Genomic DNA, 20,487 nt, shown 5'->3' on the forward strand with positions numbered 1-20,487 from the left:
TCACGAGGACGCTGCCCTTTGATAACTGAGCTGAAGTAGCACAGAAGCAGTGGAGATTTTGTAAACACTGATAAAACACACCCATACTGCAGTCAAAGTGGTGTCCTAAATGAGCAGCTGTAACTACTAATGACATTGCACCTGACCTCACCACGAATCCATTTTATGAGGCAATACTATAAACAACTATCACACAAACGTCTGTGGCTTTCTTCCACAGACAGCAAACAACCCAGAAACTAAGCAGTGAGATACATATGAACAAAGAGATGAACAGCAGGTGAATTACTTGGGACTGAAACACTATGTTAAGACTACAAACCCGCTGAGGAGCTTAGATATACCAACATGGACTATAGCCGCACACAACTTTTCTTCACAGAAAACATATACTCCCTCAGAAACATTCTACTTTGTCTATACAGATGCACAATTTTTGTTACAGATCATACTCAACTGGCAAAACACTGCTCAAAAGGAAAGATTTACTTTCTTCAGCTGTTAATAACTGTACTCCTGTGGCTCTTCAGTTATCATTTCCAAAGAAAGTGGACTATAAAGCTTCTCAGCATTATGGAGCCATTTATATGGTGTGAACTACATGCAGTATGAGAAACAATTATTTAAATAGTATTCTACAAATGCAAGTGTTAGAACTAGTTAAACTGTTTATTGATTTTACTCTCGTCTTGCCTCCTGACTGAACACGGACTGAAACAAACCACTGTATCCCACCAGTCATGGTAGGCCAAAGTTTTGGGGAAAAAAATCTTATAAAAAATCTTCGCATAGAAAAAAAAACAACAAAAAAAAAACATTTTTTAACTGCAGTTTACTGTATGGAAATCCCAATGAGTAAGTCTTACGCCAACAGTGAGTCTCAGAGGGACAATGGCACTGCTAATTGCAATTAAACTTGAGCATCCTATTTAGGAGCTTCTCCTACCTCCCCATGTAATAGCTCCAGTATTTACTATTGAAATCTGACTTTCATACTTAAAGCTTGTAAAGAGAGTGGTTATCAGTGGTGCAATGTCTAGTTGGATGCTAGTAACTAGCAGTATACACCAGAGGTCAATATGGCATCCAAACCTATTTAATCTGTTTGTTTATGATCTGGATGGTGGGGCTGAATGCAGCCTCAGAAAGATTTCAGATGACACAAAGCTGCGAGGAGCGTCTGGTAAGCTACAGGGTCATGCTGCTATTCAGAGGGACCTGGATCGTGGGGTCAGCCAGCCGTAGTAGCCTGGCAGAAAAAGCTCTCTGGAGGTATTCAAGGAAAGGGTAGATGTCACACTGAGTGATGTGATCTAGCAGGCATGGTGGCATTGGTTGATAGTTGGACTACTACAGCTTGATAGTTGGACTGCATGATCTCAGTGGCCTTTTCCAACCTTAATGATTCTATGAGCCAGCGATGTGTCCTTGCTGCAAAGAAGGCTAATGGTATTCTTGGCTGCATTAAGCAAAGTGTTTCCAGCAGTCAACAGTGGTGATCCTTCCCCTCTACTTAGCACTGATGACACTGCACCTGGAGTGCTGTGTCCATTTCTGGGCCACTCAGTATAAGACAGACATGGACATACTGGGAAGAGCCCAAAACAGGACAACAAAGATGAAGAAGGGACTGACGTGTCCTTAGGAGAAAAGGCTTAGAGAGCTGGGACTTTTCATCCTACAGAAGAGAAGGCTCAAGGGGATTTTATCAATGTGTATAAATAACTAAAAAGAGGGTAAAGGAAGACAGCTATGTTCCTTTCTAAGGTGCTAGTACCAGTACAAGAGGTGACGGACACAAAATGAAGCCCTTCTCTATTGTGTGGGTGACCAAACACTGACACAGGTTTACCAGAGAGGTAGTGGACCTTCCTCCTTAGAGGAAGGAGGCATGCAAAGCTGCCTGGATGTGAGCCTAGACACCTTGCTCCGAGTGGCCCTGCTTGAACAGGGGTTAGACCAGGTGGTTCTTTCCTGCATCAGCCATGCTATGAAAGCTAATCTCATTACCTTCTTTTGCATCCATTTGTTCTTAACGAAATTCTTCTCTGCTTCCCTAAAATGCTATATGTAAAGCTGAAGGGGAAAGCTAGGGTCGGGGGAGTCTCTCTGAAGATGGAGGTGATCTAGTTCCATACAGACATCTGTTTCCTTGCAGGGGACTTCTGAAGTGGTTGAAATCTTCATACTGGTAGGACTTGCCCAGTGAGCTGTGCTAAGCAGGCCTCCTAGTCAGGGACAAATGATTTGTACAACACAGACCTAGCTCTACAGACAATATGAGTACTAGGAAACATAGATAAAAGAGCATGCACAGACCCAGTTTCACTGAAGACAGTGGTGAAAGATAATATTTATGGACAAAAAAAAAAAAAGCCAGTCAAATGCAACAAATTCTAACAGTTTTCTCAACCCACCATAATTTCTTTACAATCTTTTCTTCCTCGCTGAGGTATTTCTGCCTTTCTTGTTCCACCAGGTTGCGCTGTCGCTGCACAGGATCTTCAAGCCTCTTCACCGTTTCAGACATTTTGCCATTGATTTCCAGCTCTGCTTTCTTCACCATTGCCCTCAGCATCTCCTGGTTCTGTAGCTGTTGCACAAAAGAAATCAACTTCAATTTCTCCTGCTTGACTGACATCCCTGGCAACAGAATACATTGCAGAACTCAGAAATAGGTTGGGATAAACACAGCCCTACAGCTAGAGTGACTTTTTACCTTTTTCTTTCCCCCTTTAACATTACCTATAGACATTATTTCATGAGGAAATGTTAGAGGTGAGAAAAGCCCACATTCACTTAGCTTCTAAAGTGTTTATCTAACTTACAGCTGGTGAACAAAAGATGTTGAGTTCATCACCTTCAGTATGTATCTTCTGTAGGGATTGTGTCCCCTTCATAATGTTTAGTCCAGCATGAACCAAGTATTAATCACACCTCACCAGAATGCCGGAAGCCTGACTTCCACTTTGTGCATCTCTCTTATTTTTATGCATTGCATTGCAGATGTATGCTTACTGGATAGTCACACACATCAGTGTCAGAGCTGGAATGCATTGTCATTCTCAGAACAGAATATTTCACTCTCTCAAGTGGCAGAGAAAGGATTGTGTCATCCAGTGTAATTTGGTGACAGACATCTGTGAAATAAAAAACCTCCCTCAGCCACCAAAATAATCCTTTAAAATACATCAATTTTCTGAAAGCTGGCCATTTCTTTCTCATGAGATCTACTATTTGTACATCCTTAGCCTCATGTTAAGCATTTAAAACATTCTTTAAACTGATATGAAGTTTGCAGAACAAAACACAACTAAGAAAACAAACTAGACTGCACTGTGTGGATAGCCCTAGTGCAACTACGCTCAACACTCACACAAATAAAACCTGCTTAAGTCTTTTATGTAAATCACAAGTTTGCACAAAGCAGTAAGTAGGGTTCCATCTAGTCACAACGTCAGGATACAGGCAAACAGAAAACAATTCTCTCAGCCTAACAACAATCTCATACTGTAAGATTTTCAAAAACACCTTGGGATACCAAATTCCATTTTTAAAACTGGCAATCAATCCTTCAACTGCCTTCGAGATATTCCAGCTTAACAGGCAAACATAAAAAGAATAATACTGCTTGATAGGGAGAATCACAAAAATGGGTTACATACAAGGCAGTACAAGGCAGCAAGACTTCTCTTGAAGTTAAGAGAATTCCTGGGAAACAGAGGGACAAAAGCCTCTGTCAGATTGTTCTTTCCAACCAGTTCGTGAATTAGAGGAGCAAACTCAGTTCTCTTCTCCAGGCTTTTCAGTCATTGTGCCTGACTGCCTTCTCCAATGACACAACTATGATGAGACGGAGGGTAACACTTCACTCAGAGTGTTCAGAGGAGACGGGGCTGTGACAAGCAGGAGGTGTTAGCTCAAAACTCAGCCTAAGATAAGTGTAAGCAGTAAGGGGAAAAAATGAAGCTGGAAAACATTTGAAACAGCACAGATTTATAAACATTGTCAGTTGCTTTGTACTAGACAGGATTCTTTTGAAGACAGCCCATGTACATTTTTTCCCTGCCTCAAGATTAGTGTTTGGATTTGATATATTAAAACCTCTTACAGTGAGATCGGGACAGCTATCTGAGGCAAACATTTCTTTCACTGTGTCATATTTGCAAGAACAAAACACAAATAAATTAATAAATGAGGGAAGGAGCATGTAACACTTCATCCATACTGTTTATTCACAGCTCATTAAAAAGTGGGGAAATCTGACATGGAAATGTGAAATAACTTATCTGGAGTCAAGAAGAAGGCTCGGAGTCAAACTTGAGCCACAGGTGTCCAGAATTTCAGACCTCTATGTTCCTCAGCTGTGTGACTCCCAGCATACCAAAATGGGGTTTGTGTGCCGCTTGTGTGGGTGCGTGTGCAATAGTAAACATGCTTATTTAACGTGTTTATTATGAGGTTGCATATTTATTATAGCGACATATACAGCCAAGGCATTTGTCACTTCAATTTATGTAGTTCTTGAGTAGCATTAGAAAGTTTCATTCATTTTATAAAAGTTCATCCATTTCTGATAACAAGATTAGGGAATAAAAATATAACTCATCAATATTTCAAAAAGCAAGTATGTTCAGGACTCCTTAACCTCAGTGTTCGGAGGGAGCTCCTGCAGTTTGGGAAATGACTCATCTTCGTGTCAAAGAGATGTTTTAGCTATTCCCATGAAAATTCATACAACACCTACCTATTTCTGACAAACCTAGGTTTCTTTATGCTTGGAGAACAGGGACAGAAGATGGGAAGAGGCAGCTACGGATAGGTGCAGTTGGAGAAAAGAGGGAATCAAGGGAAACCAGTAACCAGGGGTTTAAGCAGGGTAGAGTGACCAACCTCTATATTTCCCTGCACAGTTTGGAACTGAACTAGACCCCTAGTTTCCTCACAAGTACCCCAGGATTGAAAATAACCTGATAACCAGCCTAGTTCACTCCAAACCAATTATTATTCATGAGACAGTTAACTGGAAAACAAGCTATCAATTCATAGCCCTGCTTCTCATTACCCAACAGGCATGCCCTCTCCAGTAGGAGCATGCAAGGCCCTGATGGGAGAGGCTTCCGGGCCACCCACCTCCCAGACACACAGTGCACATCCACAAACAGGGACTGACTTCCTCCAGCTCAGGATCTCAGCAGAATCTTATTATCTAATTCCTAAAGTTTGTTACCATGCATAGATTAAATCTAGTCTCACCAATTCTATAATGCAGTTCAAAACATAATTGAATTTCTAATTCAAAGTTACACTTGTGAGACTATTTGAGTATCATGTACCATTTATGACAGCATTATTATTACATTTTCTATCCTTTTGGCAGCACTCATTTCCCTGCAAGTGTTACACTTACTGAGGGAAAAGCAAGCACGCATGCACATTTCTAATGCTGAACCTTAATCAGATCTAACTGCTTCCCTTTAAAATGTCTTCAATTAAAGAAAGGTAGGAACAGACATAAATTTTCAAGTACAGACAAGCTAATGATAATATACCATGAACACGTACTCTAAAGGCTTGCTTCAAATCTGCCACTAAAGGCTGTCATCACCTACGAGTGCAGAATGAGCTACCCCACTGTACTCATCACATGCTACAGTCTTTACAACAACAAATACATACAGAACACAGGCAATGAGGAAAACACCACATCGTAGAATCACAGCATCATAGAGTGGCCTGGGTTGAAAAGGACCACAATGATCATCGAGTTTCAACCCCCCTGCTATGTGCAGGGTCGCCAACCACCAGACCAGGCTGCCCAGAGCCACATCCAGCCTGGCCTTGAATGCCTCCAGGGATGGGGCATCCACAAAATCATCATGAAACTAGGCTTCCTTGAGTATCTATGAAAATCAGAGCGCTTAAAGAAGATACTAGTGGACTAGCAAGAAGGTATCTAACCTCTTACAACTGCCGTATGCAAATTTCATCGTTTCAAGAATTTCTGGTTAAAACCCAACCGTAGGATGAAGGAATCAAACCTTTTAGTTGCATCTGCTAACACACACACACTTAACCACTGTGTGAATCCATTCATCTGGATTAATTCCTGCTGAAAATGTTTTTAAAAGAGGATTTTGCTATAACAGACAAAGCCTCTGTGAATGGATGGGTCCTTTCCATCATGTGCCCCTCTGATTCTATATAAAGCACACGAATAAAAATTTACAATGATATCATCAATTCAAAACTGAACCAGAGACAGTATTAAATATAGTTTTATGTCCTGTTCTTGCTTCTTAGCTATCCTGCCAACTTTTGTGCCTTTGCAATCATCTTTTCCAGTTCTTTGGAAGTGTTTCCTTTAGACTGTCACTGGATGAAAATTTCACACAAACAGGAACAAACTGACTGACAACCCAGAAGAAACAGTCAAACCAAACAAATACGAAGTACTGCCAAAGATAATATGCACATAACTTTGAAAAACAAAAAAATACTTTTTCCATTTTACGCAGAATTATTTTACAAAAAAATGGAGCACAACTGTTTTTCCATCAACGTGTGATGTTTCAATACTCTTTAGTTTAAAACTCACTGTTCCACTTGCTGCCCCACAAGCTGTGAACTCTTCTATGAAATACTTCCACCCTCTCAGGAACATCATGAAAACAATCTCACTCTCATGAATGTCATTTCTATGTAAGATATGCCAGCTGCCCTTAAGCTACAAGCTCTTCCATCCAACTATCACAGATTTGCCCACATACTTTTGGCATAAGGCACCCATATTTGCTATCATTTTTGAAAGAAGGGAAGTCAGCCAGATTTAATGAGCCCACTTCGGATACGTCCTTTTTCTCCCTTCTCTAGACTTCATTGGCAGTGATCGTTTGCTCAGATGGTACAAGTTTCTTTACTCCAACGTACCCTAACAAAAGGAAGGTACATAAGCAAGGATACTGCCCTGGGCAGGGCCATGGAGACAAGCTGCAGATGGGGAAATGCCACCTCCTTGGCAGGTAGGCCCTATGAGAATAGTACTTTCACTGCAACCAGTGCAGCACTTGCAGTCTCCATCCTATTTTGCAAGGCCACATAGCAAGTGCAGCTAGTGGCCATTTGGCAAACTGAGTTATGGAAGGGCAGAGGAGTTGCAGTGGTCAGAAGCACAAACAAGCAAGAATGCCCACTTACATATAATGTGCCAGGGTAGAGATTCCAAGGAAGTCAGCTTTACTGAAAAAGTAAAATTATTGGAGCTATATAACAGGCAGAGGTTACCCACTTGACTCTACTGCTTGCTTCAAACACCTTCTAACATCTCTTCATCACCTGCAACCTGAACATAGGAACTTGCCACAGGACCTTCCATCTCAGTTACGTTTTCTTTACTCTGATGTTTCCTCCACCTTTATGCTCCCTTGCCCCATGGCTGGTTCATAATTCAATTTCTTTTAGTTAAAAAATTGGAAGCAAAATGTGCTCTGAATTCTGAATCATACTATTATTATTCTACTCTAAAATTAATCAGCAAATCAAAGGAGATGGACACAGCACTGTTCCTATATTCAAAACCTCCCCAGTACTAACAGCAGTAGCTGCAGCCCTACAATACCAAACATGTGATGTCATTTTCCAGACAAGGAGGACTGGCAGAGTATTGAAGTTTTCCCCACTGTACACTTCGTCTTACAAGAAATTGCTTTAGCTCTTCTTACATCTTCTGAGACAATACACAATGCTTTTCAGTTTCTGTGTCTTCAATTAAGATTCAGTTTCTTCAATTAAGTGAAGGTACAGCTGCATACGCTTGTTTTCACAGTGTCTGAGATGAGCAGCGCATATTTACATTGGTAGCATTGGAAGATACTGTCAAAAACGTGAGTTTATGTATGGCACAACAACCTTTGCAGTAACTTTTGAAATTTTTCCTTTTTTTCCTTTTTTGAAAAGTCCCTTTTTCCTAGCTGCCTGAGTTGGCTATTCTTCTGCATTCTGTAAATACAGGACTCAAACTCTGGCTTAATGCATACCTACTGATCCTCTGCTACATTTGCGTTTCCTTACATCAAAGTTGTTTATTCAGAAACTTAAAAGCTGTCTCAACTATAAACAGTATGGATCAAGAACGTGGCTCTTCCAACATGTTTATACAGCACGTAGCATAGCAGAGTCCAAATTGTAATCACAGACTTGATATTATTATAACATAATTGTCACTTTAATGTCTAGAGTCATTCAACAAAGCTAGAAATCAAGTTATTTCACTACATCTGAGCAGCAGCAGTTACCCTGAGGTACTTCTTATACCTCCAGGACCATTCAAGTGGCATATACTGGCGCAGTAATGCTTTTGTCTGTGCTACTTGGGACTCTGCTTTTCTGTGTAATTCTTCTACTTCAAATCACACACGTACTAAAGGAGAGAGAGTAAGAAAGAAAAAGAAAGGTGTGTACTGAGTTCCCTAATCATACCTGTAGCTGCTTCATATGATGCAGCTGCAGTCGTAGATCTGACACATTGCGTTTCATACCATGCAGGCTGACTTGCATCGATGGGGTTCCAGCAGGGTGATGGATGACAGCTGACTCCATTGTTGCCAACGTGTTCTTCCCCCCAGATAAGTTAGCAGCACCTGCAAGTAAGCAGCAGCCACAGGTTGAGCTCACCAGCAGAGGAAGTGCAAACATGGTTCTTTCTCTCCACACTGAATCCACATGCATTTCACATAGAGGGACAAGAGAAGAAAATCACAGCTGTGAATGAGGGGACTGGCATCTCACCATTCAGTAAAATTCTGAGTAATATTCAGATATATAGTATCTGAATCTATCCATGCTGGAACCTCAGTCAAATCAGAGCACTGCATTACAACAAAACTGCTTCCTACCACATATAGTTGAGATAGGAAAATTAGCTATAAATGCAGATTATACTGAACAGCAACAAATTCAATTGGTACTGCAAGTAGCTTTGGGACTGTCTTCTCCGGAGCCTTCTTGGAGCAAGTTGATGCAAATTCACAGGACTCCTGGACTGTGATTAATTATCACTGGAAAGAGATTCAAACTGCCAAGTGTGGGGAAAAGGTTTCTATAGAGACTTGTGCTCTGCTGCTTAAAGTATGATTGCATTATTTCTATCAACTGTCTCCAACAGCAAAGGTATAAAACCAAGAGAAAAGAAATGAAATAATGGTGTGGCAGAGAACTGCTCTCCAGTCATGTTGCAGCCAACTACTCCCCTTCAGACAGTCATTTATTCAGCACTGCATTTACAAGGGAATACAGCATAAAACAAGCAAGCCAAGTTATCACAAGACTTTCCTCATTAAGTAACACTGTTCCTCTACACAGCATCAATACCAAGCTTTTTCTTTTAAGTCGCAAATACCTGGGAAGAAGCTTTATTTACAGGCTACAGTCAAATCCCAGCTCATCAGCTAGAAGTCGTATTACAACTGCCTTTTGGCAATTTACACTTAAACACCCCATATTCTTCAAACTGTCTTTCTCATGTGCCCCTTCTCCTCCCCACTGCCAAGAGGCAAAATAGACTAATAGTAGGACTCACTCCATTCTTCTGTGCCCAACACTATGCAGCACTGCACAGCCACTGATCACAGTGTCACCTTGTCTCTCAAGCTCGCATGGCTGCAGCTCCCCAAACTTCTGTGCCATGTCATCATCCACCTTGCACCTCTTTCCTTCTCTATGATTAAAATCAAAAATCCGATAAAACTGAAAATAAATCATCAATGAGTGTGGACAGGGACTTTGGTCCTAATTTATTCCCACAAACACACATTCTACCACGTTCAGTGACATCGAGACAAAAGTAGTGTTGTGAGCTTTTCTTTGCCTGTCAGAGGCAACTTTTCAGTGCGCAGAAGGGCATTACACATTTTTCTGCCTGGAATGAGCATGGAACCAAGAGTGGTAGGCCTCACCTCCACCCACTCATCTCTAGTAGTCAACAAACAAAATCTCTACCTGTGCTCAGGTGGGTACTGCTCAGCATAACAACATATTGTTATTACTTTGCCAACATGTGGATACCTCAAAACTTATCTGAGGGGTGGCATTTCTGAAGGAGGGAATTTAAGCCAGGCTGATCTTATTTTAGAAGGTTTCTGAAGAATCATGTTTCTCGCTTTACTTACATTTGCAAATCCTGTCAGAAAAAGGACAGGCCCTTCCGGCTGCACCTGTGCTGTATACGGGGTGCCATGCCATAGGTTTCCAAAGATGTGCTCAAACAAAAAGCTGTTCTCGTGCAGTGCTGGCCCGTGTAATGCTACACTCTACCTAAATGTGCTCCAGCCAAGATCTGCTCAGAGCTTCAACCATGGCACTCTTCATCTCAGTGCTGAATAAGTTGCTCCACATTTTGCCATACTCCCTTATGATTCAGTGCTCTCTTGACTTTCAAAGAGCTGCTTAACCGAAAGCAACCCTTAAGAAATAAGCAGTGCTTGTTCACTGCCACTCTGCCCACTCAATGCTTCAATCTAATATATGCCAATGCTTATCTGTCTACACGTACACTGCATTTTTTCCTGCACTTAAGTGTGTATCTTCCTCCCACATGCACTGTTTTTGCACTTTTTAAAGAAAAGGCTATTTAGTTCATAAACCCTACAGACAGAAATCACCAGAGAGTCTGAAAAACGTGGATAAGCCTCCAAGAGTTCTGATCCCTAGCCACAAATCTGAACTATTTTTGAAAGCACATCTACCTTTCTGCTATTCTTTGCCTCAAGAAAAAGCTCCAAAACCTCAGCCCCCAACCCTGTGGTCATGCAGCCAAGGCATGAATCAGTCCCCTCCAGTCTCTCCCCACGTGTTGGAACCCAGTCAATTCACATATTTTCACAGCATGGGGTGCCTGCTTTCCTTTTAGTATAGATGGACTGTGATCTGCTTCTGTAAACAATAAATGTATCCCACTCCCTACAAACCATCCCTCCTCCTTGCCACCCCAGACACCTCTTCTTACCGTGAGGCACCTCAATTACCACCATGGCCCTGCTGCAGGCTGTGCTCAGAGCCCACAAAGCATGATAAGGGACTCCTGAAGAGGTGAAATGCAAAAAATATCCACACAACCAGAGGGCATGGGAACACAGTAAGGATCAGCAGTTGTTTTCTCCGAGATTCATATTTTCATCAAAAAGGAATAAAAGGACAGCTGAATGAGGGACTGCTTTGTCTAGGGAGCATAGTTCTCTTTTGGAAGTAGGCCCAGGCTGTAGCTTTGTGATTAGATGTACAGCCAGATGGGCTGAAGGGAAAGAAACAGCATTGGCTTGCACAGCTCTTTAAATAAACCCATGTTGGAGCTAGGTAAGGGAGGCTGAAAGCAAAAAAAAATCCTCCCAAATTCCGTAATAGTCTGGACGAAACATACATGTTAACTTCTTTTACAAAGGCTAATGAGCTAAGCTGTGAGTTATCTCCATTCTGAAAGCACTATGGAACTGTGGTGCAGGAAAGAGAAAGGTGTGTTACCTGCCCAGGCTAAAGAAGGCAAGGAACAGAGCTGCCAATCCCCAACATCCGACCTTTGCCATCATGCTGATACTGCTCTTGTTCCGTTTTCTAGAATTTCTTTTTCTTTTGAAAATGGTAAGAGGAGGTTAGAAAAAAGGCCATCAGAAGACACCAAGAACTGTTTCTTCCCAAATTACTCATGTCTTTACTAAAGAGCCACAACGTGCTAGAACATCGTTCAGGGAGACGTTATAGTTACTCAGTCCCCTGATCATCTGGTTAGAATCCACTAAACAAACAAATGCAACATTAAGGTTGCAACTCTATCATTAGCAAGATGTTATGGTCAGACACCAAAACGTCCTCAAAAGAACAAAATGTTCTACAGATATCTGTGTACCTCTTTATCTTGCTGATTCAGTATGAATTCAGGATTACAGTACACCTGCAGATGCTGACTGCGTTCAAGAACTGGCATGATCTACCTTCGAATGTGAGATAAGCAACCAGATATGGACGATTTTTTAAATTCACAGATCATTACAAGAAGGGTTGTGTGTATGAAAAATGCAAATAGATATGTGCAAAAGAGAAAAAATTCTCTGGCAAGCACAGGTCACAAAGAGTGAGGAATCAAATATAGCTCTGCAAGGGTAATACTTCTCTCTGTTCCACCTCCTTGATTTGTACTGGCAGTGCTAGCTGAGAAAGAAAGGCTTCTGGACCCCCTTCAGGAAATACTGAAATCTCCTTCCTGTTCTTCCAACAAGGCAGCAAATGGCAAAGAACAACTGGTTTTGTTCCTTTTTGTTTTGCAATCCAAGATATAACTGATCTAAATTTAAACAGTTAATCCAGCATTTAATCTATCTTTCTTACTACTTAGTGAACAAAATATGGCAGAAAAGAGAGTAGGTGAGCATTTCCTAGAATATTTGTTAGTAAGTAATCTTATGATCTTTCTAGTAAGGTTTGTTATTTTGAGTCACATGCTATTGAGCTGTTCCTAAATGAAGAATGCCTTGATGTCATTCACTTTTGAAGAACTGAAGAAGGCTGTAAGGATTCGGTCATGAGAGCTGTAAGGATTCAGTCATGAGATTTATCCAAGCATGAGTAGGAGAGACACAGCTAGAATGTGAAAGTCTACTGCTCTTTGAACTCACCTCTTGTGAAAAAATTGAGCCTAAAGAAATAGAACGTAAGAAAAGCAAACAGTCTTTATTACAGGCTCATTTATCCTAGTGGAAAATAGGGAAAATTTGTTCAGGCTCTAATATTTGAGGGCAAAGTATCTGGCTAAAGACTGGAAAAGCAAGAACAACAATTTAATTTATATGAAATACCAAATGTAGCATTCACCATCTAGATACATAGAAATATCTAAGATTTAGAAATTTTGGTTTCTTTCCCTTCCCAAATTGAGCTAGTTCTCTATTTTTGCATGCGTGTCTCCCATCACTGGAACACGTACTATAAAATACAATGTTGGTTCAACATTGATGAACCAATTTTATCCTGCACAGATGTTTTATTGTTCAGGACGGGAAGCAATTCACATTTCTGCTTACCACTGCTCTAGAAAGGACTGCTCAATCAACATTTTATACCGCTTTTTCTAGCAAAGAGCCTTTGAAATTGCTAAAACTGGTATCTCAGTATGCAGCTGTCAACTGGAATTGTTAGAGTCAACTGTCTAATGGCTAATAAGGATTGGAGTGAATTGGAGAACAAAAAAGGAGCCTGTGAACGTATGCTTCAGGTTCTTTTAAACCCAAGCATACTTACTTGTAGGAGAAACATTCTGGATATCTTGACAGGTTGCCTGTGTCTGACTTACTGTCTCTTCTTATATGTAATTTTGAAAGCAGGTACAAATGCAGAATATTTTATTATTTAGGATAGCAGTCCTCAGTATTAGCTGAGAGGGCTGACAATGCCTAAGCAGTAGCATATTTGGTCTGCAACACACCTTGTTTCCCCTTACATGCCACAGTTTAATTTTCTGATTTTTCTGTGGATGTGTCATAGTGGAAGGGCAGGGTTTAGGATGCAGATGCTGGAGTTACAATGATATTCTGTGGTGCTGATACAGATCCTTGCATGGCTACGTGCCTAGACCCACTGGCCTTTCTCCTCTATCTTCCCAAGTGATCAGAATGGTATCTATTACACAACTGAAATCACAGAACTATATAATGTCTTGGGTTGGAAGGGACAATAAAGATCACCTAGATTCAACTGCCTGGTTGTGAAATGGTAGAACCCTTACTTAGATGATGGGTACAGGCATGGCCGTATGGTAGAGTCATTGTTTCAGTCAGCACCTGACAGACGCTGATCTCGTGTTTTGACAGTAAATTAAACTGGTCACTCCTGCTTCCCATGCAAGGACATCTATTTATTATATGTAATTTTGTCATTTCAGGCACACGCTTCCAGTTACACAACAAAGGAGTGAAGACTCTTTGAGAATGACAGCATAAACTGGCTGCTGGTCAGATGAACCATGCTATTCCCATGCTATTCCGTTGGACTGGGTATAATCTACAGGCCAAAGAATCTCCACCCTTGCTTTCTGTGGAGTAGTCTTTCCAACGAATATCATTTAATTTCCCATTTCTTTCAGAGTAATTCATTCACATAAGCACACATGAAAAGGAGAAAGGTTGAAAGAGAACCTTTGGAGGCCATCTGGTCTAAACTCCTAATAAAGGCAGTGCTCACTTAGATCGGGACTTCCAGCCCAGTGCAATGGATCTGCATATTCTGATTGTCGTATAGGTTATTTGCATGATATGTGGCCTATGCAAGTAGGAAATACTATGAATTTGCAGTGATTAATGACAAGGAAGTAGAGAAAAGCCTAAGAGCGTTTTTCAGCTGTTTTAGAAACTGAAGGAGTTTTCAATAAATTGCCTCAAAATGATAAATTTCAGCTTATTTCTTCACAGCCACAAGTATTGCTCTCCCCAGCCAGGGGCCAGCAGGAAGGGAAGAGTTGGAACCAGACCAGAGAATGGCTTGGGAGCAAAGCTCCAGCACCAGGACATTACCTTGCACTCTCTTACATTTGCTTGATAGTTTCCAGGTCTGGTTTGACTTCTGTTGGTTAGGAAGACATACTGCAATTCCAGATAAACAGGAATCCTGAACTTGAATTAACAGCTCCAGCAGAAAGGCTAGTTAAGAGCGTAACAGATTTGCTAGTAAATGTGTGTGGCTTACTACCTGCTGGAGCACAGACCACCCTGTGGGAACAGCCTTAGCAGGAAGCAGGGAACTGCCTTTATTTGCATTCAGTGCATGACAAAGGGTGAAGAGGAGTCATATAAACACACCCACCCACCCTGCAGACATCTAGGGCAACAGCCCAAACACAAAGAGCTCCAGTCACATGGAAATCTTCTTTCACAACAGCATTAACTCTACCGTTTAAACACTTAGCAGCTCCCGAGTGGGAAGCTAAATTAAGACTAGATCTTGTAGGCTTCACCATAATCGACGCTTGCTCAGAACAATTTGGGAGCACGCTAATAATTAGTAACAGATCAATATGGCTCCATTAGGGAAAGTACTATCTAGCTCCCTGCTGAATTCCTTAGTGACATCACGCCCATAGAATCCTACTGGTAAGATAACCTTAGAGAAAAGTTCAGGTGTCAAAAATAGGAATTAAAAGCTCAGCCTTCTACACTGATTTAGATACATCTGGAGTTAGTGACAAATGTATATTATAGATGAGATTAATCACTAGAAAAATCGCCATATGCAGAAACCCCGTATCTTTTTTAAACCATTCACTGCAGTTGTGACATTCATTCCACCTCAAACTGTAGAAATTCATCTCTGAACAAAGACGCGATTGACTTCCATATCCTAAACTTAAACCTTGCATCTGTCAGTGTAGCTAACAGGATGTGAGTAAAGTTGACATTTCTATAAGCTGGGATGCTAGTAAAGTCAGGGCTATTCATATACTAGAATAATTTGTAAATTAAAAATGAATTATCTTACCTGTAGCATCTGCGCTGCTTTTGTTGGACACAATTTTCAACATCATCTTCTCACTGAGCAATAAAAAGAAAAATCATAAATTTAACTTACTAATAATAAAACTGGTGAGGCTTTTCATCAGTCAATTAAATGGCCTTGTTTTGCATATGCATTTTTAATCTAAATCACCAGTAGCTTGTGAACTGTTGTTTTTTTCTTTTCAATCAGTTTTAAGACAAGTTAAGCAAGGAATGGTACATAAACAGTAGAAAGCACAGAGATGTACCTACATTCATTCTTTTTTTTAACACAAAGAAGAGTAATGCAGTAATCTCTATTTATTCTTTGGCATATTCTTCCTCTCTGCCTAGCATTCTCATGGGGATGGCAAAGATACTTTAAAAGATTCAGCGTTTTCTTACTATTACATTCAAGTACTACTTTTGTTGATTGATTACTGAAATCATTAGAGAGAAACAGATTTAATGAATTCTTTTTTTACCTAGAAGCATCTTTGCTATTACTTGTATTTGGCCCTTTTAAAAGCGCAGACTGAACAAGACCAGTTAAACTGGCAATCTGTTTCTCCATGGCTTGTATCCTCTCTCTGAAAGACAAGAGAACCGTTTGTTAAAGCCAGATATATTTGCTTTCAGACTTGTTTTTCTAGGTGAATGATTACCATAGGAATCGAAAGACACTACAGAGTTGTGCAAAGGCTCATGGCTATCAGTTTGCATATACCTCGGTACAGCAGCTTACCACATCTTGGGTTGGACAGCTTTTGCATGTTAACAGACAATAAAAGAGACATCTGCAGAGTTAAAAAAAATAAAACAGCAACCCAGATAATAAACTTCTAGTGATTGCACAAAAAAGGCACCTAAAATAATCAATGCCTCTTGAAATTACTGCATTTTTTTTTCAGCATTACATTTTTTTTCTTTTTTCTTTTTCTTTTTTTTACCTCTACTGGGCCAATAATTTTGCTTGTGTGTAAGATTCCAGGATTAAAATCTTTAGACTTCTTGTTACTATTTTTAATTTTGCCAAAGCAGTATTTTATCTGTGAAGCATTTAATCTGCTTGAGCTGACAACTTCCCAGCCCAAATCCTTTGCACCTGACATCACAACTGACTGCTCTGCAAAGGACAGAAGTGTGACAGATCAGGCACAGCACACTGAACACAGGCTGTGCAGCACAGTGATAGCAAAGCAGGTTTGTTTTCGCACCCACTTCCTGAGAAATTCCTAAAAACCAGAAGAAAAGAGAGGAAGAACTGTAAGAAGTATGGCCAGCATTTTCCATGACTTACCAAATGCCACTAAGCAACAACAATGACATTTTTTGGATAAGAAGGCTAACACTCATGTCTTTGTCTTTGCATACCATTTACATGGACGCATACACTGGTCAGGTACCTGGTGACTTCCTTGGTAGGCTCCATTACAGCCTTCTCCTCACACAGGTACCTCCTTTCACATGCCAGTACATCAATGGCACACCACAATGCAGAAACATGTGAGCATGAGCTATCAGACAGAACCTTTTGAAAATGTATCCCTCTATGCTAGCGCTTATGTGACTACGGAAGCACACAAAAGGATCACTGACAGTGATTTTGGAGGACGGCTGAGAACAACACTTCTCAGAAAGCAAGTCAAGCAGCAATGGCTCATGGAAGAAGACAGGACAGAGGCAGTCCACATGGTAGAGATGGCACACTCAGCCCCAGATGCAGCGTTCCACGGGGGTCATTCATCACTACTGTGCTCTCCTGGGCACACAGGAGCAGCAGTGCCACCCCCCTCACACCGTTTGAAGCTTGTGGCCAAAGCAATAATGCCAATTGATAGGGTCATATAAACTCAAATGTAGGTACTGATACAAAGGCAAGCTGAAATGATACAGAGTGAGAAACCAGCTCAACTCATAAGCCAGTCGGGGTATCCAGGCTAATTATTTCATTCACACTCCATGAATGAAATAGACGTTTTCTGGGACAGCACACAGATATCATAGCTGGAAGACACTCCAAAACACCCAATGTTCAGAAAACGGGACAGCAAAGCAACTAATGAGATGCTAACAGACACAGGAGGGACCAAGAGCATGCTCAGTCCGTCCCCAGCTAGCAGAAATGTTCTTACTGCGATTGAATACAATGTGCGCTCCTTACTTTTCTGTCTTCGTGCTGAAAGGTATTTTGAGCGGTGGTGAGAAGACTAGTGAATCGACCTAATTCCCTTCAAACCAAAAAATACGTTACAGAATTTCCACTGTTAAAAGTTTTAAAATAAGAAACTGGTTCAGGTACAGCAACCTTTGGAACAGAAACAAGTACGAAAAGCCCGGGATAAATATATTCTAACAAATTTTAATGCAGCATTTTTGACACTTAATAACAAAAACATTTCTTTTTCTCAGATAATTATCACAAAGCCTTCCTGGAACTAAACTCCATTGGAAGTCTATCTGCTTTACCAATTTATAAATATGTTTTTTCCACCTCACGCTGGATAATCTGGAAACAATTTTATGCTTCAAACAGGATTATGGCAACGCAAAGCCGATCTTGTCCTTTGCCACGAAATCTAGGAAAATATGCTGTTAAGAGGGAGAGGGATGTTCCAGAGATAGGAGATGATGAAAAACGAATGAAACACTGGAATCAGTCACACCGAGTACATTACTTTTCATATGGTAAAAGCATTAAGAATGTGAAGAATCTACACATGCTCTGGAGCTGCTCCCTTAAACACAGGGCAAGATTTTTCCCATAATCATTTCACCCTAATAGCCAGGTTCATTATGGCCATTAGCACCAAACGTTTTAAGAGCAAGTGTCTGAAAGGAGGAGCCTTTCAGGTATCAAATAAAATGAAGTGGTTTTGGGAGACCTGGTGGTCTGATTGAAGGCAGTGGGAAGCAGGGGCAAGGAGGGACGGTGCTGGCCAGGTGGCATAGCCATGCTGGGCTGAGGTGGCTGGAGAGCCAGTGGACTCGTTCTGCCAGCTGCTGTATGGATATGGAGGAGCAGTGATGGCTCCACAGCCACCTCAGCTTCCCTGGCAAGGACTGGAGCCATCTTGGCTCCTGGTGCTACAGTGACCCAGCAGAGCCAGAGCCTTCAAGGGACAGAATGAGCCTTCACCTCAGCCTGTGCTATGGGATGCTGGCACTGTGCTGACAGACATTTTTTGGTTCTCAATATTATATTCTTTTCTTCCTGCTGTGGTTGAGGAGAGAGAATGTGGGGAGTGCAGCCTACCACTGCCATCCCTTCCTGCACTGGACAGGCCAGTCCCCATGAGTGGAGTAGGCTGGGGTTCCCAGAGATGGCGTAGGACAGGGTCATCTGTGCATGGGGGAGGCTGGGCTGACTGTGGATAGGACAGGCTAGGGTCCCAGTGGATGAGGCAGGCTGGGCTCCCTGTGGATGGGGTAGGCCTAGGTCCCCATGGACAGGACAGACCGGATGTGGAGCATCGGGTGAGAGGGGCAGGCAGAAAAACCCTCTTCACGGGTGCTTCTTTGCCAGCTCTGGGAGTACGTGAAGGAAGAAGTACAGCTCAGTTCCCAAATTAGTTTCCCAGACAAATCTGAATCTCTCCACCACCCAGAAAGAGAAGGGAGGGTCACTTCTACAGCACTTAGGAAAGAATGTGCTGTTTTATCAGCCTGAGCACTAAAGGGCATGGTTTCACATTGTTTTCCAGTGAATGCTGGGAGAGCCAGACATGGTGTGGTGCAGCAGAAAAGGAGGGAACGAGGTCAGAAGTGACTCCCAGCCCTAGCTGACCTGTTGGTCAGACTTGGCTTTGGCTTTTCACACACAGACTTCTGCCAGCAAAGCAGGCACAAGTGCCTCACCAGCCTTCTTCCTCCCAGCAGCCTGTTTCATGGGCTTAGCTATATCCAGGCAATCAGGACCGGCCTCAGCATCTCACTCTCCAAATTCAGCAGGAGCAACACAAACCCTTGCCTGTACAAGGACTCTGTGCGCTGAGACATCAGGTTTAATCACTTGCCTTCTTCACTACAGCCTCACTGAGGTTTCATGTCATTCTATCTACTGCAGCTAACTGGAAGTAATCTCAAGCAGGGTACAGTGCATTGTTAAATTGTTACCCACTTCTCACTGTGCTGCTATTTAAGCATGACTTGCATGTTTCTTCCCTTTCCTGAAGGCATTTTCATTATCCACAACACTGGGAAGATGCTTTGTATAGACACAAACTAGAACTGGGCTGTGTAACTGTTCATGTTCCTGTCCAACCCTAGGCAGTGCAGTGATCAAACATAACAGACATGCTCAAATACCAAGTCTGACACCACAAACTAATTAGCAGACTATCCTGGAGAATGACTTCCAGTGGCTACATATTCATACTTTGCAGCAAGTGAAGGATATGTGGTAATAAAAGGAAGGTCAGAGACAGGGAAAAATACATTTCTTTCTACATCACTCTATGAGATGAACATTTCTGGTTTCTCTGAAAAGAAAAAGGAACAAGAGTAGGCTGTCTGTTGTCTTTTCCAATGGCTTCTCTAGTAACAGGCAGAAGTGGCAGTCAGACCTCATCCCAAATTCTGCCCGAAACAGTGATCTCCAGGAAAGGTGTGAGGCAGAGAACAGCAGAACTCCTTCACATTCTGCTCTCTTTTCAAGGGAAAAATTATGCACAGGTGAATATTTCACAAGAACAATGTTAAATTCAAACCTTCTGCAGCTTGAAGTTAAAGTGAAAAGGTAAACTATGAAGTGCTGCCAGCTTTGATACTTTTTGATAATTCCAAGAGCCTGCATCTCGTATTCCCTCCAGATAGTTCCTCCAAAAGAAGGAAGTCAAAGTGCAGTTTACCTTTCCTCCATCTGTGTTGCTCACCTGTCTTTTTTGACCAGTAATTCTGGACCTCTGGAAAAGTGCTATTGTTTCCAACTACAAAGACATTTGCAAGCCTCCAGATTGCAAACACTACGCCACAGGTC

The 20,487-nt window shown here is 41.6% G+C and overlaps 1 protein-coding gene across 31 annotated transcripts in view; it reads right to left on the reverse strand.

Moving 5' to 3' along the window:
* The window catches only part of KIAA1217 (sickle tail protein homolog), a 277,578-nt gene that overhangs the window by 25,191 nt on the left and 231,900 nt on the right, over nucleotides 1–20,487 (reverse strand). For 22 of the 31 annotated variants that reach the window (XR_003074153.3, XM_046938245.1, XM_004939233.5 and 19 more), the window contains 4 exons: nucleotides 15,995–16,099; nucleotides 15,514–15,566; nucleotides 8,479–8,639; nucleotides 2,418–2,593 (listed from right to left, as the gene is read on the reverse strand). Coding sequence is in view for 30 of the 31 variants with exons in the window: in XM_046938245.1 (XP_046794201.1) it covers nucleotides 2,418–2,593; nucleotides 8,479–8,639; nucleotides 15,514–15,566; nucleotides 15,995–16,099 (495 nt within the window). In the remaining variant the exon portion in view is untranslated. The remainder of the gene's footprint in view (nucleotides 1–2,417; nucleotides 2,594–8,478; nucleotides 8,640–15,513; nucleotides 15,567–15,994; nucleotides 16,100–20,487) is intronic. The other 9 variants (XM_015282038.4, XM_015282040.4, XM_040695777.2 and 6 more) reach the window with 1 other exon arrangement.

Source organism: Gallus gallus, chromosome 2 (assembly GCF_016699485.2).
Source record: "Gallus gallus isolate bGalGal1 chromosome 2, bGalGal1.mat.broiler.GRCg7b, whole genome shotgun sequence".
Taxonomy (NCBI): Eukaryota; Metazoa; Chordata; class Aves; order Galliformes; family Phasianidae; genus Gallus; species Gallus gallus.